This window comes from Pogoniulus pusillus, chromosome Z (assembly GCF_015220805.1).
Source record: "Pogoniulus pusillus isolate bPogPus1 chromosome Z, bPogPus1.pri, whole genome shotgun sequence".
NCBI classification, from domain to species: domain Eukaryota; kingdom Metazoa; phylum Chordata; class Aves; order Piciformes; family Lybiidae; genus Pogoniulus; species Pogoniulus pusillus.
Window position 1 is genome coordinate 65,091,928 of NC_087309.1, and position 16,001 is coordinate 65,107,928.

Below are 16,001 nucleotides of genomic sequence, written 5' to 3' on the forward strand. Positions count from 1 at the left end.
CATTTTGTTTAATATCTGCCAAATCACTATTTATGCATCATTTTTCCTGTTTCTTCTCATTTTTCCTGTTTCTTCTATTTTTTCCTGTTCCTTCTCTAATGAAGTTTATATCCCTGTTGCTTTGTCACTCCATTTGATCCTCAGCTAAATGTTTTCACTGCTGAAGCCTTTTTTTTAACAATGCCCTTGAGGTTTGTCCGATATCTACTCTCTTTTTTGGGTGACTGCTTAGATATGTCTTACATCTAGTAAGTTTTTTACATCATAATTTCATCTTATTCGGCTTCTTTAATTATTAGGATAAAGATGGAAGTCAAATAATGGATTAGGAATTACTAAAAATGCTCATTTTCTTCTTGTTGTATTAAAGGAAGAAGGCAATCAACCGGACTTTAACTTCCCTGCTGGTTTTGAAGATAATATTTTAGGAGATAATCTATCATCAAGAACTGGAGTCTCAGGCCTCATTACAAATGAGCTTACAGAAAGCACTACTAGTCTGGTCAGCAGTAGTAGCAGTGGAGATGCAGGAAGACAGCCCTGTGGTGCAGGTGACATTTTGTTTGTTTCCCTCTCGTAAATTCTTTATAATCTAACAAACAGAGAAACCGGTCACAAGTGAAGTAATTACTACCAGTGGAAGATAATAACAATCTGACATTATTTCCAGCCTTTAAGATAAATATCACAGTATCATCAGGGTTGGAAGAGACCTCACAGATCATCAAGTCCAACCCTTTACCACAGAGCTCAAGGCTAGACCATGACACCAAGTGCCACGTCCAATCCTGCCTTGAACTGCCCCAGGGACGGCGACTCCACCACCTCCCCGGGCAGCCCATTCCAGTGTCCAATGACTCTCTCAGTGAAGAACTTTCTCCTCACCTCCAGCCTAAATTTCCCCTGGCGCAGCCTGAGGCTGTGTCCTCTTGTTCTGGTGCTGGCCACCTGAGAGAAGAGAGCAACCTCCCCCTGGCCACAACCACCCCTCAGGTAGTTGTAGACAGCAATAAGGTCACCCCTGAGCCTCCTCTTCGCCAGGCTAAACAATATAAGCAAGTTTGTACTTGCATACTGTACTCTTCTCTTACAACAGCAAATAGCTATTACTTCTCTTTGAATGTATAAATAATTGATACAAAATACAGAGTTTTAGCTATAAAAATACTTCTCCTATGTGTGTCTGCCACATTACAGCTGAGATCCCAGTGTCTGCCAGTCTCAGAGGCCAGGGCTTTTTTTTGTTAATTATTTGGCAAGATTAATGTTTGCCTCTCTTTCAAGTGCCCAACAGGGACTTGCTTGGACACAAGCTCAGAAATTTAAAGCAGTTCAATGGTCTGATTTATTAAAGTGACAAATACAACAGACTTGGGATTACTGGTGATAAATGCACTAACTGCAAAGTGATATGTGGCTGGTGAAGCCCAGGTAACATCTGACATGGTTGGTGACACAAACCTTTGTAGAAATGCAGCAAAACTTAAGCTGTGTATTGAATGTGCAGTTTTCAGCAGGTGTCCCTGTCTTGGAGGAACAGGAGCACAGCCTGTCAACTGCCCTTGACCGTGCTGGTGTAGGTGCCACCGCACACAGCTGTTGCAGATGCTGCCTCCCACCCCAGGAAGTAGTCTTCTCATGGGTTTTATAGACTAGCTCAGGCTGTCTGCGCCATTGAGGTGGTATTTAGCCTGATTGAGGGGGAGAGTTGAGCAGCATAGTCATAGATATTTAGCATGTACTCATTTCTGCTGGTTAGCATAATGAAGGTTGTCACCTTCACTATTAAGGTTGGGGTTGTTGTTGTGGAGACAGGGAATTAGTGTGGCCAGGTCAGGGATTTATACAAAAATAGAGTTATTTTATTTTCCTGAAAACTCACCCCCAAAACTATATACAGAAATTAATTTAGTTTTAGTTACCAGATTCAGTTCCTTTGAGAGAATCTACAGGATGCCATAGATAATCTGACTATTTTGAAAGTCAGAGGTTGGAAAAGGCTTGTTGAGCTATTAAATGAATAGCGTTTCCCACTTAACAATAAATCTGAGCCAAAATAACTCACAGTCACGCTGACTTGGTCCGGTGGCCTGTGCTCACTCTCTTCTGATGCTGTCGTTAGAGGGTCGTTAAGAGGTATTCAGGTGTACAAAGGACACTAATAGGTGAAAGCCTCCTCCGGAGCTGGGCTCTCTCTGTAGAATCTATCCAGGCCAGGCGACTGGGAGGGAGAAGTCTCAGGCAGGCAGGAACGCTCAGGCAGGCACGAATGCTCAGGCAGGCACGATCTCTAAGGCAGGAACAAACTCCAAGGCGGGAAATCCCCCAATATTTATACCCTCTCTAGACAGAGAGCAGAGTTACCACTTCCTAGGCGCAAAGACCACAGCCAATCCCAGCCCAATTCCAGCGCGGGCACTGTTCAGGCACCCCTCATGCTGGAACCCCTTCACGCCTGCAGGGCAGGGTGGGGAGAACTCTTTTTGCACCTTTTCCTCTCCCGTTCAAGCCACAGAGGGAGAGGAATTTAGGGGTATACAAGACTCCAGGACAGTTGGTTAGGCAAAGGTTTTTGTGCAGGCATCCTGAGCCTCAAATTCTGTTTTTAAGTCGGGTGTTTATGTTGTTTTGGTCCTGTTTCATTGGTTTTAGCCAGAACAGGGCTCTCTTACCTGTGTAAGATGTGCTGCTTCACCAGCGTGCCAGCTTCACAGAATTTTTTTTAAACACAAACACCTACTGACTTTAAATTTCCTGGGTCCCAAAACATACTAAATCAGCTTGCTTTCCTTTCCCACTGTAAGCTAGACAGTTATCCCACAGAGTGATAGGAAGATTTCTAATTCATTAATAGCCAGGAACACTTCATTCAAAACAATAATGCCCTGAAAGTTCTTTTTTTTAATACTGAAGATCAGAACAGTGTTCAAGAACTGGAAATAGTTGCGTAACTTACAGAGGCAGATTTTCAAGGGGCAAAACAGACAAAGGAAAAAAACTCTGAAAAAGGTGAATCAAACCACACATACCCAAGCGCCTAAAAAACCAAAGCAACAGCACAAAATGCATCACCTTTAATGTGGAATAGGAGGTATTGGATGCACACTTGATTTGAAGTTGTGAAGGTAAATAATTGACAGGTGTGTGTGTGTATTGGTAAATTATCTTCCCCTCAGTTCTAAATCTAACAATTTTCTTGCTGTAAATTCACTTACTCTGCATCCAGAGATGAAAAACTGTCTTGTGTATGGGATATAAGCTGTCCCTGTTTATCAGAATCCTGCAGTGGTGTCTTCTACTTCCAGAACTGATTGTTGGGTTGTTTTTTTTGAAACAGGGAAGTTTTACTTGGTTTGTTAGAAGAAGTAGTGCTGACAGTTTTGCTTCCTAAAAACTGGTTGGCCATTTCCTTCTGGAAAATCTGTTCCAGCTCCTTTTCCCCTCTGTCCTGGGCATAACCCAGCCTTTACAAATTAAAGTGATTTGTTTTACTGCAATGTCAGTCAAGGAAAATTTAACCACAGTAATGGCATATTTGGTAGTGAGTCTCACCTGGTATTGTCCTTCTTTTTGCTGTTTTCCTACGGATATATTATTCAAGGAATCTTAAACAACTTTGTTGAGTATCTTCCTTTGTTGAGCAATCCTACTGCTCTTTGCCATTCCTTGTGCTCTTTGTGTTTTCAGATTTTATTTAGTGATGCTTTTTTAGTTTGTTTACACATCTGTGATATAGTAAAACAAAAATAACTTTCAAATGTTAGTCACAAAAGTTCTATTTATATATACTGCGATTTTAGTAGCAGTGAAGTTACAGACCTACACATATGTTCTGGTACAATTTTTTACCTTGGTGAAAATTACTTTATTTGGGAATGGATGAATTCTCTTTCCTTGAACTAAAACCCCAAATGACTCTTTCTATGCAGGTGAACTTTCATTCCCAAGAAGTATGAAAGTTCTAGATTCTGAGAAGTCAGAGCACAGTTCTTCACATCATACTAGCCTATCCAGCATTTTCCAGAACTATGCAATGGAGGTAAGATTAATAAACTCATAGATGAAAAATAGAATTATTCAATGTTACTGTCTGGATTAGTTACCTCTTTAGTTGGATTGTGGTTGGATTTGTCAACATTGTTTTTTTTCCTTTTGTATTTATGCTTCAAAGATGCTTGATGCTTTTAACCCAGGGTGTGACAGTACCTTTAAAATAGAAAACTATGCTAAATGCCTTAATGTATCTCTCATATGTAGAGAGACAGCTGAGGAAAAGGTCAGTAATTGAAGTGAGGCAGAAATTAGCAAGCAAGATATTTTTTGGGGGGGGGAGTGTTTTTTTTTTGTTTGTTTTATTTGTTTGTTTCTATGGGTTTTTTGGTTGGTTGGTTTTGTTTGTTTGTGTTGGTTATGTGTTTTGTTGGTTGGGGTTTTTTATTGCTGGTTTTTTTCCATTTATAAAAGTTACTTGTTAATTGTTGTGGGTTGGCCCCAGCCAGTAGCTAAGGCTTCACCCAGGCACTTGCTCACTCCTCTCATGAGGATGAGGGAGAGAAGTGGAAGCACAGAAGTGAGAACCACTTGAAGGCTGAGGTAAAGGCCATTTAATAGGTTAATTTGGAATGGACAAACACGATGAGAACAAGAACAAAACAAGCAATGACAAAGTTTGCAGATTTTTGTTGGATTAGCTATGCCTCATTAGTTTTAGTTTTGATGACTTCTCTTTCAGCTGTAGTGTTCCATGTAGTTTTGTTTTAATGTTTGACCTGGAGATCTAGATTTGTCAAACTTCTTTGCTTCATTGCATGTAGGGCATAGCACCGGAGAAGAAAAATATTGCTGTTGAGCAAATATGTAAAATATATTTGATCCAAATATGTTATAGGTTGTGCTTGGTGCTCGTTGGTATGGCCTTGCTTTGTGAGAAACAATGAAGTAAGAGAAAGCCTAAGAATCGAGGGTTATACACCATTCTTCCGCTAGTTCTCAGTTTAGTTTAGTGATGAGGCGTTTATTAGGTAAAAAAACAACCTCCTGCGTTTTCCACTTATACTGGGTTTACATGATGAGGTTTTTGACTACGAAGTGGGACAGACGAGTAGCTTCTGTGAGGAGATGATGGAAGTTTCCCCTACAGAGCCAGTTCCAGATGGCTCCCAGAAGGACCCACTGCTGGCCAAGGCCAAGCCTATCAACAGTGATAGTAGCGCCCCTGTGGTAGCATATTTAAGAAGAGGGAAACAACTGCTGTGCAACAGCAGCTGGGATTAGGAGTGATAATGTGTTAGACTGAAGAAGGGGTGGGAGGAGGTGCTTCTGGTGCCAGAACAGAGGTTCCTTGGTAGGCCATGGTGGAGACTGTGGAGAAGTCCTGTTCCCCTGTAGCCATGGAGGTCCATGGTGGAGCAGTTACTCATCTGCAGCCTGTGCAGGACTCCATGCATGAGCAAGTGGATGCTCCTGAGGAAGGCTGTTACTCCATGGAGAGGAAGGAGCCCATGCTGAAACAGGTTTTCTGGAAAGACCTGTGACCCTGGGGAGGAACTAATTCCTCCCAACTGGCATTTTGATCCCTGTCAGCTCCTGTGGATACTAAGCTTATAAAGCCAAATATAAAAGAACCCTGGAAAAGAGATTGATAATTTAACAAGGCCAAGTGCAGGGTTCTGCACTTTGGCCACAACAACCCCAAGCAGTGCTACAGGCTGGGGACAGAGTGGCTGGAGAGCAGCCAGGCAGAAAGGAGGCTGGGGATACTGGTAGATACTGGCTGAACATGAGCCAGCAGTGTACCCAGGTGGCCAATAAGGCCAGTGGCATCCTGGCCTGTATCAGGAGCAGTGTGGCCAGCATGAGACATGGGAAGTCATTCTTCCCCTGTACTCAGCACTGTGTCCAGTTCTGGGCTCCTCAATTCAAGAGAGATGTTGAGGTGCTGGAACATGTCCAGAGAAGGGCAACAAAGCTGGTGAGGGGCCTGGAACACAAACCCTATGAGGAGAGGCTGAGGGAGCTGGGGTTGTTTAGCCTGGAGAAGTGGAGGCTCAGGGGTGACCTCTTTGCTGTCTACAGCTACCTGAAAGGAGGCTGTAGCCAGGTGGGGGGTGGCCTCTTCTCCCAGGCAACCAGCAATAGAACAAGGCGACACAGTCTCAAGTTGTGCCAGGTGAAGTACAGGCTGGATGTTAGGAGGAAGTTCTTGCCAGAGAGAGTGATTGGCATTGGAATGGGCTGCCCAGGGAGGTGCTGGAGTCACCGTCCCTGAAGGTGTTCAAGAAAAGACTGGATGAGGCACTTAGTGCCATGGTCTGGTTGATTGGCTAGGGCTGGGTGCTAGGTTGGACTGGATTATCTTGGAGGTCTCTTCCGACCTGGCTGATTCTATGATTCTATGATTCTTTGCTGTTCTAGGTATTGATGTCAAGCTGCTCCCAATGTAGAGTTTGTGGCGCCTTAGTTTATGATGAAGAAATTATGGCTGGTTGGACAGCAGATGATTCCAACTTGAACACAACCTGCCCATTCTGTAAAAGTACCTTCCTACCTTTGCTTAATGTTGAATTTAAAGACCTGCGTGGCTCTGCAAGGTTGGTAGGTTTTACAGATACTCTTTGTATCGTCACATTTGTACACGGCTGTAATTTTTTCACAAAGGATCTTAGTGGTATCTCTCAGTACTTTTTGCCCAGATATTCCTGTTCAGTGGACATGACTGTACTAAAGAAAATTTTAAGTCATGGAAACTACTGAATTTCATTGTAAACCAGCCCAAACCCAATGCAGTCTTTGGATTTTTTACCATTTTTTTTCTCTTTTGTATTTTTCTTGCAAGTGTACCTCTGCTGAAGGTGTAGGTCTGTTTGCACTTCGTTTAGATTTTAAAACAGAGTTAATTTATCTTGAACTTCTAAAAACACATAAAGCAACTTTTAAAGTCTGTCATCAAAGAATTTCTCCCAAATTAAATTTGTCCTTAACGAAATCGGCTTTTAGGTATATATGCTCCAGTTTATTGTTTCTCCAGCAGTTCTTCAGTTCAAGCTTCTCAGCTTCCTATTTTTAACTCTTTAAATTGCACTGTGAAGGCTGGAACTTACTTTAAGGTAATTCACACTGTAGTGGTAGTTGCTGTGAAACAGAGCTGCCACTGGCATTCTCTGATGCTGGAACTGGACATCTATAGAGCATCTACTTAAAAGCCCTTAGCAAAGCAGCACCTGTTACTCTTATTTTGTGCCAGTGATAGTGTACAGTCTTCAAGTCTGCAGTGTAACAGCCATTTTCAGTGATGTGTCAGCTCTTGATACATTGCTGTGGACTAGGAGCCATGACAACTTCACATCGCTGTCTGTGTAAGTTACAGTGGAGAGAGCAGGATGAACCTTGTGTTCTGCTGTTAAACCTTTTAATGCCATATTACCCTATTTTTGATACTTTGTGAAAGTAAGCATTCAAAATAACTCCTTTTAATAACTTTTTTTATTTCTCTCCCCTCCCACTGATGTTGTAACAGCTTTTTCCTGAAGCAAAGTACCTCAGGTGATAGTTTACAGAGTGGTACCCTTCCACTAAACACGGATCCTGTGGAGCAAAAACTCTTGTCTAGTCCAGCTGTTGCTGACTTGATGGGTTTTTCAGATGACCCACTGTCCAGCCACACAATAGCTGAGGAAACCAGCTCTGCAGCTGAGCAAAGGTAGGTAAAACAGTGTTATTACTTCTGTCACAGATGTAGCAACACTTGAGTACTTTTTCATTACTTCTAAAGAGAAGGTTAGCTTGTGTACCAAATAAGATGGACAGATACAACTGTAAGCTGGTGACTGCCTGTTTCTTCTCTTTTTGCATGTTTTAAACATGCTTTCATCACTTTGAGGTAAGCTGTTTGAACTGCCTGAGTGGGTTTAGAGTTACACGTCTGCTATTGTGTAGTAGGTAAAACTTCTGCGCAGTACTCTTAGAACACACTCACCTTTTACAGACACACAGAAGTTTAATCATTACTTTTTAATCATTACTTCTCTTTTACTTGTGTTTAGAATTTAACACAAAAGACACTGCATTATGGAGGAAATAAGTCCATTTCCTGGATCTTTTTTTGAGAAAAAACCTGTCAGAGTACTCCATTTGTACCAAATGTATTTTATGACAAATATTGTGGTGTAAAACTGAAACCACTTTTGATACTGTTTGAGGAATGAACAATTAAGGAGAAGGCGTCACACTGGAAAAGGGAAGAACTGTAATAGTGCTGCTATCACCTTTTTGCTCAGCTTTGTTGACATTTTACATTGTAATTTTTTTTTTAAATCATTATTCCTTTTGCAATTCTTGATTATCAGTGCCTGTAGGCTGAATGCCCATCTCAGAGCATTGAAACTTAAATTAGTGTGAAACTCTAAAAATTGAGGGTGGTATTGCTGACATTTATCTCTTAACTTCGATGTCGTACATTTTTAACTGAAGTCAAAGTTAGAAGTGAAGGTCACCTCTGAATTAATCTCTTGCCTCTGAAGATTATTTGGAAGCAGTTTCTGTTTGGATTGCTTTTTCTACTCTCTTTTAGCTGAATTGTTCCAGTTGTAAAGGGCACAAAATATTCCTTGGTCTGCAAATGGCTGAATTGTATGGGTTAAATTTGACAAGCCTAGAATAGGAGTTTGCTTACATTGTCTTGTTTGATGCAGGTTTTCCTTTCTAGTTATTGTGCCATCAACTTATAAATTGTTTTCTATAGTACTTTTGCTTTGCTTAGGAAATGTAGAGAAGAAAAAGTAAAACATAGCATATTCAGAGCTAGATAGGCTTTGTATATGTGGTGGTTTGGCTGTTACCCCACCGCCCCATACTTTGTGAACACCCCAGCTAACTCAGCCAGACTCTGGGAATATAAATGAAGCTATTTATTTACAGCTAGCACAATATACAAGCAGATATTTACAGTCTATACAGTTATAGACAGAAATATACAAATGAAAAGGTAATACAGAAACGCAACTCCCCTCCCAGAAACCTGAGTCCCCAGGAGGGGCTCTCAACCACCCCTGCACCTTCCCCCTGCCCCTCTCAACCTTACCCCAGTCCTAAGGAAGAAAAGAGGTTCAGCCAAGAGGTTAAGAAGCAAGGTTAGTGGCAGTGAGGTTAGGGAGATGCAGCTGAGTCCAAAGCCAGCCAGAAAAGTGAAGACAAAGTGGCGAAAGTGTTATCTAATGTTTTCCCTTCTTGTTCCCATACATCTCAGTGAGACTGTGAGGGAAGTTGACATCACAATTGTTTTCCTTTTCACAGCTAATTATCTACTTTTTCTCACCAAAACATTCTAGCCTGCTTCAAACTAGCACAGTATATTGACAAAATTGTACATTGTTCTTTTTCTAAGAAAGGTAAAACTGTACTAGAGCAATTGTATAGAACTGCAGGTCTTTCAGGATCATGTTTTAGGTTATAGCTAGATCCTTTTGGGAAGGATGATGATAGTACTGTTCTGAGAGGTGTTTTGTTTTGTTTTCTCTGGACTGTAGAGCTAACTAAGCAAATGTGACTTATTATTAACAGAGAAAATTGGTTTGGGATACTTACTTGGTAGGCTTTCTCTGCTTCCTTCTTGTTGCCATAGGTATAGTTTCATATTAGCATATTCTCTTCTAAAATCCAAACAGTGATATGGCAGAAGAACAGAGTAAAGATCCCAGAACCATGGAGACGTCTGCCACCAATCCAACAAAGCGGGGAGTGTCCTTGACTCGGAGCCATAGTGTCGGGGGTCCACTGCAAAACATTGATCTTTCCCAGAGACCTTCTCATGGCATTTCAACAGTTAGTCTTCCAAACAGCTTGCAAGAAGTTGTGGTGAGTCTAGAAGCCACACATTCGGCTGTCAGCAAAATACAGAATGTGATTAATTTAGAATGAGTAATGTCCATTATAGCATTTTTGTCCATTTGGGGAACGTGAATAACTAAGCATATTTTCATTTTCTTAACAACAGTTAGAATTGCTTTTTGGATACATTGTACTAACAGTGCTGCTTGATTTAAAATGTTCTCTCTAGCAAAATGAAGCTAATCTGTCTTTCTAAAACTAGAAACATGTTTTAAAAATGAACCCACTTCCAGAGCAGACTAAACAGAGTGGTACAAACAACACTGTTGAAAGAGGGCAGGTTTGTTCCTTTTTCATGCATTTATGTGCACTCCCCTCTATATTGTTAGGCTTACCTGTTGAGTGGATTGGAGAAAATGGGAGGTAGTACTGAGGTTGTTACATTATTCTTGTATATGAAATGGTGTTTCTTCTCTTTCCTGGTACTTTTTATTGTCAAGAAGCTGTTACAATGTGGGAACTCATAATTAAGTTCCACAGCTGATGTAATTACTGACATTTTTCTGTAATCTTCATTGCCACCACCTTAGATACCTTTAAAGAAAATTGCCTAAGCTTCATCTATTATGTGAAAAAGAGAAGATGCCAATTTGTTATAACTTCTTCCTGACTGTGCAGTTTCAAGCTAAGAAACACATCAACAGTCAGAACCATTGCTGATGGTATTAAACTTACTGTTTGTTCACTACATCCAGAGATTTCTTCCAAGTATCAAACTGTGCAGTGGAGGATTTTCAGGGCAAATAATTATGAAGAAAAATTCTGGAGGAAAGTTTTTGATTGTAAAAAAAATACCTAAAACCTATCTTTCTTCCTTGCATGTGGTTTTCTCTTTAGGATCCTTTAATAAAAAGACCTAACCCTCTCGCTGTATCTGTACCCTACCTGAGCCCTTTGGTACTGCGTAAGGAGCTTGAATCACTTTTGGAAAATGAGGGCGAGCAAGTAATTCATACATCCAAATTCATTAACCAGCACCCCATAATTTTCTGGAACCTAGTTTGGTATTTCCAACGGCTGGACCTACCTAGCAACTTACCTGGCCTCATTCTAACTTCTGAACACTGTAACGGTGGAGTGCAGGTACGTGGCTTTGTCATACCAGAACAGATACTAGAGTAAGCTAATAGGTTGAAAAGTCGGTACGTTATTTCTAAGTAGCTTCAATCTAGGTTCCTTTTTCAATTGTAATACAAGCAGATAGGTTTGTTTTCCACAAAGAACCTTGGAGAAAGGTGAGTGAAAACAGCATTCAAATTTTAATGAAGCTGTTCTCTTTTAACGAGCCGTGGAGTAAGACTCGTTGGAGAGAAGGCTGATATTTAGAAGGAAACAAGATGTGCCTGTGGAGAGCTTGCACACTGCATGTGAGGAATGTGTTTTGTTCTTTTCCACTACTCAAACTCCAGAGTTCCATGAGCATACAAGTATAACCAAAGAACGCAGAATCTTTTCAGTGTATTTGCTCTTCCCCTTTCAAAGACCGGATTTTTCTTTCTGAAAATTAAATAATTTGTATGTGAAAGTGTCAAATTCAATAGATATTTGTACATGATGCACACAAAAAGTAGTATTTTCTTGTCTCTGCACTTTAGTTTTAAAATACTTTCCCTCAATTTTGAAATAAAAAACCTCTATCTAGAACCAAGGACAAATTTCCAAGAAAAGTAGTTGAAGACCAGGACTAATGCAGTCAAATAAAGTCCAGTACTGAGGTAGTAGGTAGGTAGTACAAATCAAGCAACGTGTCTGGTGTGCAGAAAGTGTTTTCAGAGATGTACTCACATAAACGTTTTCTTCAGATATCTGTAGAAAACTTAATGGTCGTCTAAACTAGAAATGGCAGTTAAATATAGCAGGACTTGTGACTCCTCTTGAGTGAGTGCATTTTCCTCCTGAAGACATCATCTATTCCTGTTTGTAAAATGAGTGAAGAGGAAGGGTTTTTTTTAATAATGACTGTGCTGATGTTTTTAAAACGTTTTTCCTTTCCTCATGCTTTTTAGCTTCCTTTAACATCTCTTGCTCAAGATAGCAAGTTAGTATACATTCAGCTTCTATGGGACAACATCAACCTCCACCAAGAGCCTGGGGAGCCCCTGTATATGTCTTGGAGAAATCTCAGTAAGTAAAACAAGTGTTAGAGAAAGCAAAGGGAACAGAGGCTATGAAGAAAACCGTTTTTGGGTAGTGTCTGAAGTGTACACAGCCTATCAAGTCAGAAAGCTTTTTTAGTGTGTGAAGCATCTGCAATCCCTCAGATACTTAACGTAGTTTCAGTGTCAAATTGTTTGTGCAAATACCTTACTGATCTGCGTGAAAAGGTGTGTTAGTTGTTCTTTGTAACATAAACAGGGTGGGAGGTTTTGCTGCTGAATGAGTTTTACCCAGTTTTAATTTTCACTGCATTGTCTGATATTATGCAAGCATGAAAACCTGGACCTTTACAAAAATGTGCCTTTGTTTCTGTAAAAGAGTGAAAAAACACAAATCCCGTAAATACATACATCTGGCAGTCTATGCAACTGTCAAAAAGTAAGATCCAAGAAAGCCTTTGTCTACTGTAATTGTGTTTGGAAGGAAAACAAAACAGACAAACTAGTTATGAGAACTTGGGGATTACTTTGGATCAGCAAAACCACTTTGTTTGCCTAAATATCTAAGCCTGTGCTTTAACTTTTAAAAGTGATGCTAAAAACCTATGCAGCATTCTAATTCTGATTGGAGTTTGGGAGGAAAAAATAATCTGTTGAAAAGTGTCCTAAAGGTAAACAAACTGATCCAAACATTACAGTCAAGAGAACAGAATAAGATGTGGTGTTTCTCTCAGCTTATGCAATAGCCTGTTGGTTTGAGCATAATACATGAAGCATCCTCAAAGCATTCAGACATAAATAAAGATACATAAATACCTAGTTTCATGTAAACAAAGGAGCAAAAGGCCTGTTTTAAATGTGGAATAAAAGTAGTAGTATTGTAGATAGACTCTAGAGCAGTGTGAGAAAGTGCTTGGAAAGCAGGAAATCACATTTGCAAGCAATCATAACTCTCCAATTTATGAAAACCCTAGGTGGGTGTGACTGTGATTACTAGCCTTAGCCTACATTTCATTTACATGCCATGTGCTTGCTGCCTAATCTGTAGCCTTCTTTTTTTGCTGGTAAAGGGACTTAATACTCTCTTACTAATCATTGTTTTCCAAAGAGTAACATTTCAGTGTTAGTCTGGAGGTGGTAATGTAAGCAACAAATCATGATGGTAAATGTTTTGATGATTTTCTTTCCTGTTTGGTGCAGTTGTACATTAAGTATCTCAGTATGCAGCCCAAAGTTATTGATGAGTTGTAGGTAGCTTGGAAGAATGACTTTGATGAGAAAAGTTTATTTGGTAAGAAACATGACAGTTTTTTGTTTTAGTTATTTGCCTTCATGCAAAAATAACACTCTTGGAGTGAACTTGGTTTTAAATCTTAAATGTAGCAACAAATCTGAGCTAACAAATCAACATAGACAACACCAGATGCTGGATACTCTTCGGTCTCGTGTTTCTTTGTTGTAGGAGCTCTCACATATGGATACTTGATGTATTTTGTCACTTCACTATAAAAGTGTAAATTAGTGAAGACCATAGTCTTTACTTAAACAAGTGAAGTCTAACATAACAAGTTTCCATAGACTGAGTAGAGGTTCTGTATATATATCTCATTTTCGTGAAACACCTTCTGCTTATTAAAATGGAAAAAAAAAATCTTTACTGTTTTAATAATTATCTGTACTTCTGCATCTCCCAGATGCTTCTGAAAAGAGACCCTCCACAATGACAGAAGATCAGCAGGCCACAAACACACTGCTGGAAAAGATCAAACTAAGTATTCAACACAATGATGTCGTTAAACCGATTAACCTCCTTTTGCAGAAAGTGAAGCCAGATGTGAAACGGCAGAGGTAAAGCAGTAGTCTCTTCTTACTTTCCCACTCACTCATAGTTCAGATCAAATTGTGTGCACCTCTTAAGGGTAATTCCATAAGGACCTCTGAGGAATATTGAATTTCATTTATTCCCTCTAAACACAGTGTGTAATTCTTTATGCCCAAATTTACAAGCAGGTGTATTCTGTAACATATTGCAAATCAACTAAACGTAATTCATTAATAAAAAATTACATTTTACAAATTAATAAGAAACTATGCAGATCTTGTTGCTCCAGATCTAGCAAATTGTTAAATACAAATGTGCAAGCTTCCTGTTGCAGTGTCTGGAATAATACCCAAATTACCTAGTTGTACATACTGAAATTCTACAGGCCTGAAGTACTAGCTAAGAAAAGCAGATGCAGCACAATCCACAAAGAAAAGATGTGTAAAAAAAACACTTGTGTGACACATTTTTCCATCTGCCATGCAGTTCAAAGATAGCTTCATACAAAAGCATGGCTTCTAAAGTAAATTACAGCAGATAAAAGATATATCTGAAGTCAATCACATTAAATCATCTTTCCTTTTATGGTTCTAAAATCTAATCATAGAATGACAGAATTATAGAATCAACCAGGTTGGAAGAGACCTCCAAGGTCATCCAGGCCAACCTAGCACCCAGTCAACTAGACCATGGCACTAAGTGCCTCATCCAGGCTTTACTTGAACACCTCCTGGGACGGTGACTCCACCACCTCCCTGGGCAGCCCATTCCAATGGTAAATCACTCTCTCTGTGAAGAATCTGCCAAGAAAAGAATCTTTATGAGTCCACAAAGAAAAACATTCATATCCAGTTATTTAGTGATACCCATTTCTAAGATAAATCATAAAACTCTGAAACAAAACCCAAAAGAATGAGTGATTTTAAGTAAGCCTGCTCCCTGTACCTCACACTCAGGCAGGAACAAGTTATTAAGTTGTGCACAGTTTTCATGGTATGGTTGGCAGAGGAGTTTTTCAAAGAAAATGTAACAGCTAAGATGTGGCAACAATATAACTTCCTACATTGAGGAAAAATACTCAGGCATGAGAAAAAAAATAAGCTTGTAATTGTGTAGATTGGTCACTTTCCTCAAAAATAAGATTCACAGAACAGGTCCAGAAATCAGGTAATAGAAAATCACAGTATCACAGTATCACAGTATCATCAGGGTTGGAAGAGACCTCACAGATCATCAAGTCTAACCCTTTACCACAGAGCTCAAGGCTAGACCATGGCACCAAGTGCCACGTCCAATCTTGCCTTGAACAGCTCCAGGGATGGTGACTCCACCACCTCCCCGGGCAGCCCATTCCAGTGTCCAATGACTCTCTCAGTGAAGAACTTTCTCCTCACCTCGAGCCTAAATTTCCCCTGGTGCAGCCTGAGGCTGCATATTCAGCATCTTCAACGTTGACTGTCTAAAGTTAAGACAGTTGATGCTGTGCCTAATTGATGACTTGCTCTTTGAAATATTTCCTAGGAGTTTTTACAGAGAAATTCTTTTCCTGTCTCTGGTGTCTCTTGGAAGAGAGAACATTGACATTGGTAAGTAAAAAATACTGTGAAACGCTTAATGCCTCTGTATGAAATACTCAAGTAGTTTATATGAAGTGTGTATAAAATTGACCTTATGCATTAATTTATCAGTAAATTATCAAATGCTATGTTTTAGTGTGCTGTCACTCTTCAATTAGTATGGAAAAGTAATTCAGATGGGGCTGTTAATTTTTCTTTGTTTGAAATCAGTAATCAGTTATTCTAAACAAAGTTTATTAGCTTTAAGGTTTAATTTCTCATGCCAGAAAACTTGTTCCTAGTCTTATTCATCTTTCTGTGACCCACATATTAGACCTATGCCATCTATTCATTTAGTTGCCTGGTCTATTCCTCATATTCTCTATCCTGATGTCTATTTGATACTGTGTAGACAAAAAGACTCCATATGGGATGGCACAGCAAATACTCTGGGAACAAACAAACTGGACTATGATAGAAGTCCAGTTCTGTACTGTGATGGAAGTCCAGTTCTATGGGCATCTGCTGTGCTGGATTGCAATGCTCCAGCATGAAGATAGTTTTACAGTCTTGATGCATTTTAAAAAATAATAATACATCAGTAGGTAGTTAGCATAATTATTTTGTTATTCTATAAAAGTC

At 39.8% G+C, this 16,001-nt stretch overlaps 1 protein-coding gene across 1 annotated transcript in view; it reads left to right on the plus strand.

Annotated features, from left to right (window-relative positions):
* Positions 1-16,001, plus strand: part of DENND4C (DENN domain containing 4C) — an 84,787-nt gene that overhangs the window by 63,620 nt on the left and 5,166 nt on the right. Inside the window, exons 23-31 of the mRNA XM_064140703.1 lie at positions 371-551; positions 3,930-4,039; positions 6,415-6,590; positions 7,517-7,699; positions 9,663-9,852; positions 10,723-10,968; positions 11,892-12,009; positions 13,676-13,829; positions 15,325-15,389. Coding sequence (XP_063996773.1) covers positions 371-551; positions 3,930-4,039; positions 6,415-6,590; positions 7,517-7,699; positions 9,663-9,852; positions 10,723-10,968; positions 11,892-12,009; positions 13,676-13,829; positions 15,325-15,389 — 1,423 coding nt within the window. The remainder of the gene's footprint in view (positions 1-370; positions 552-3,929; positions 4,040-6,414; positions 6,591-7,516; positions 7,700-9,662; positions 9,853-10,722; positions 10,969-11,891; positions 12,010-13,675; positions 13,830-15,324; positions 15,390-16,001) is intronic.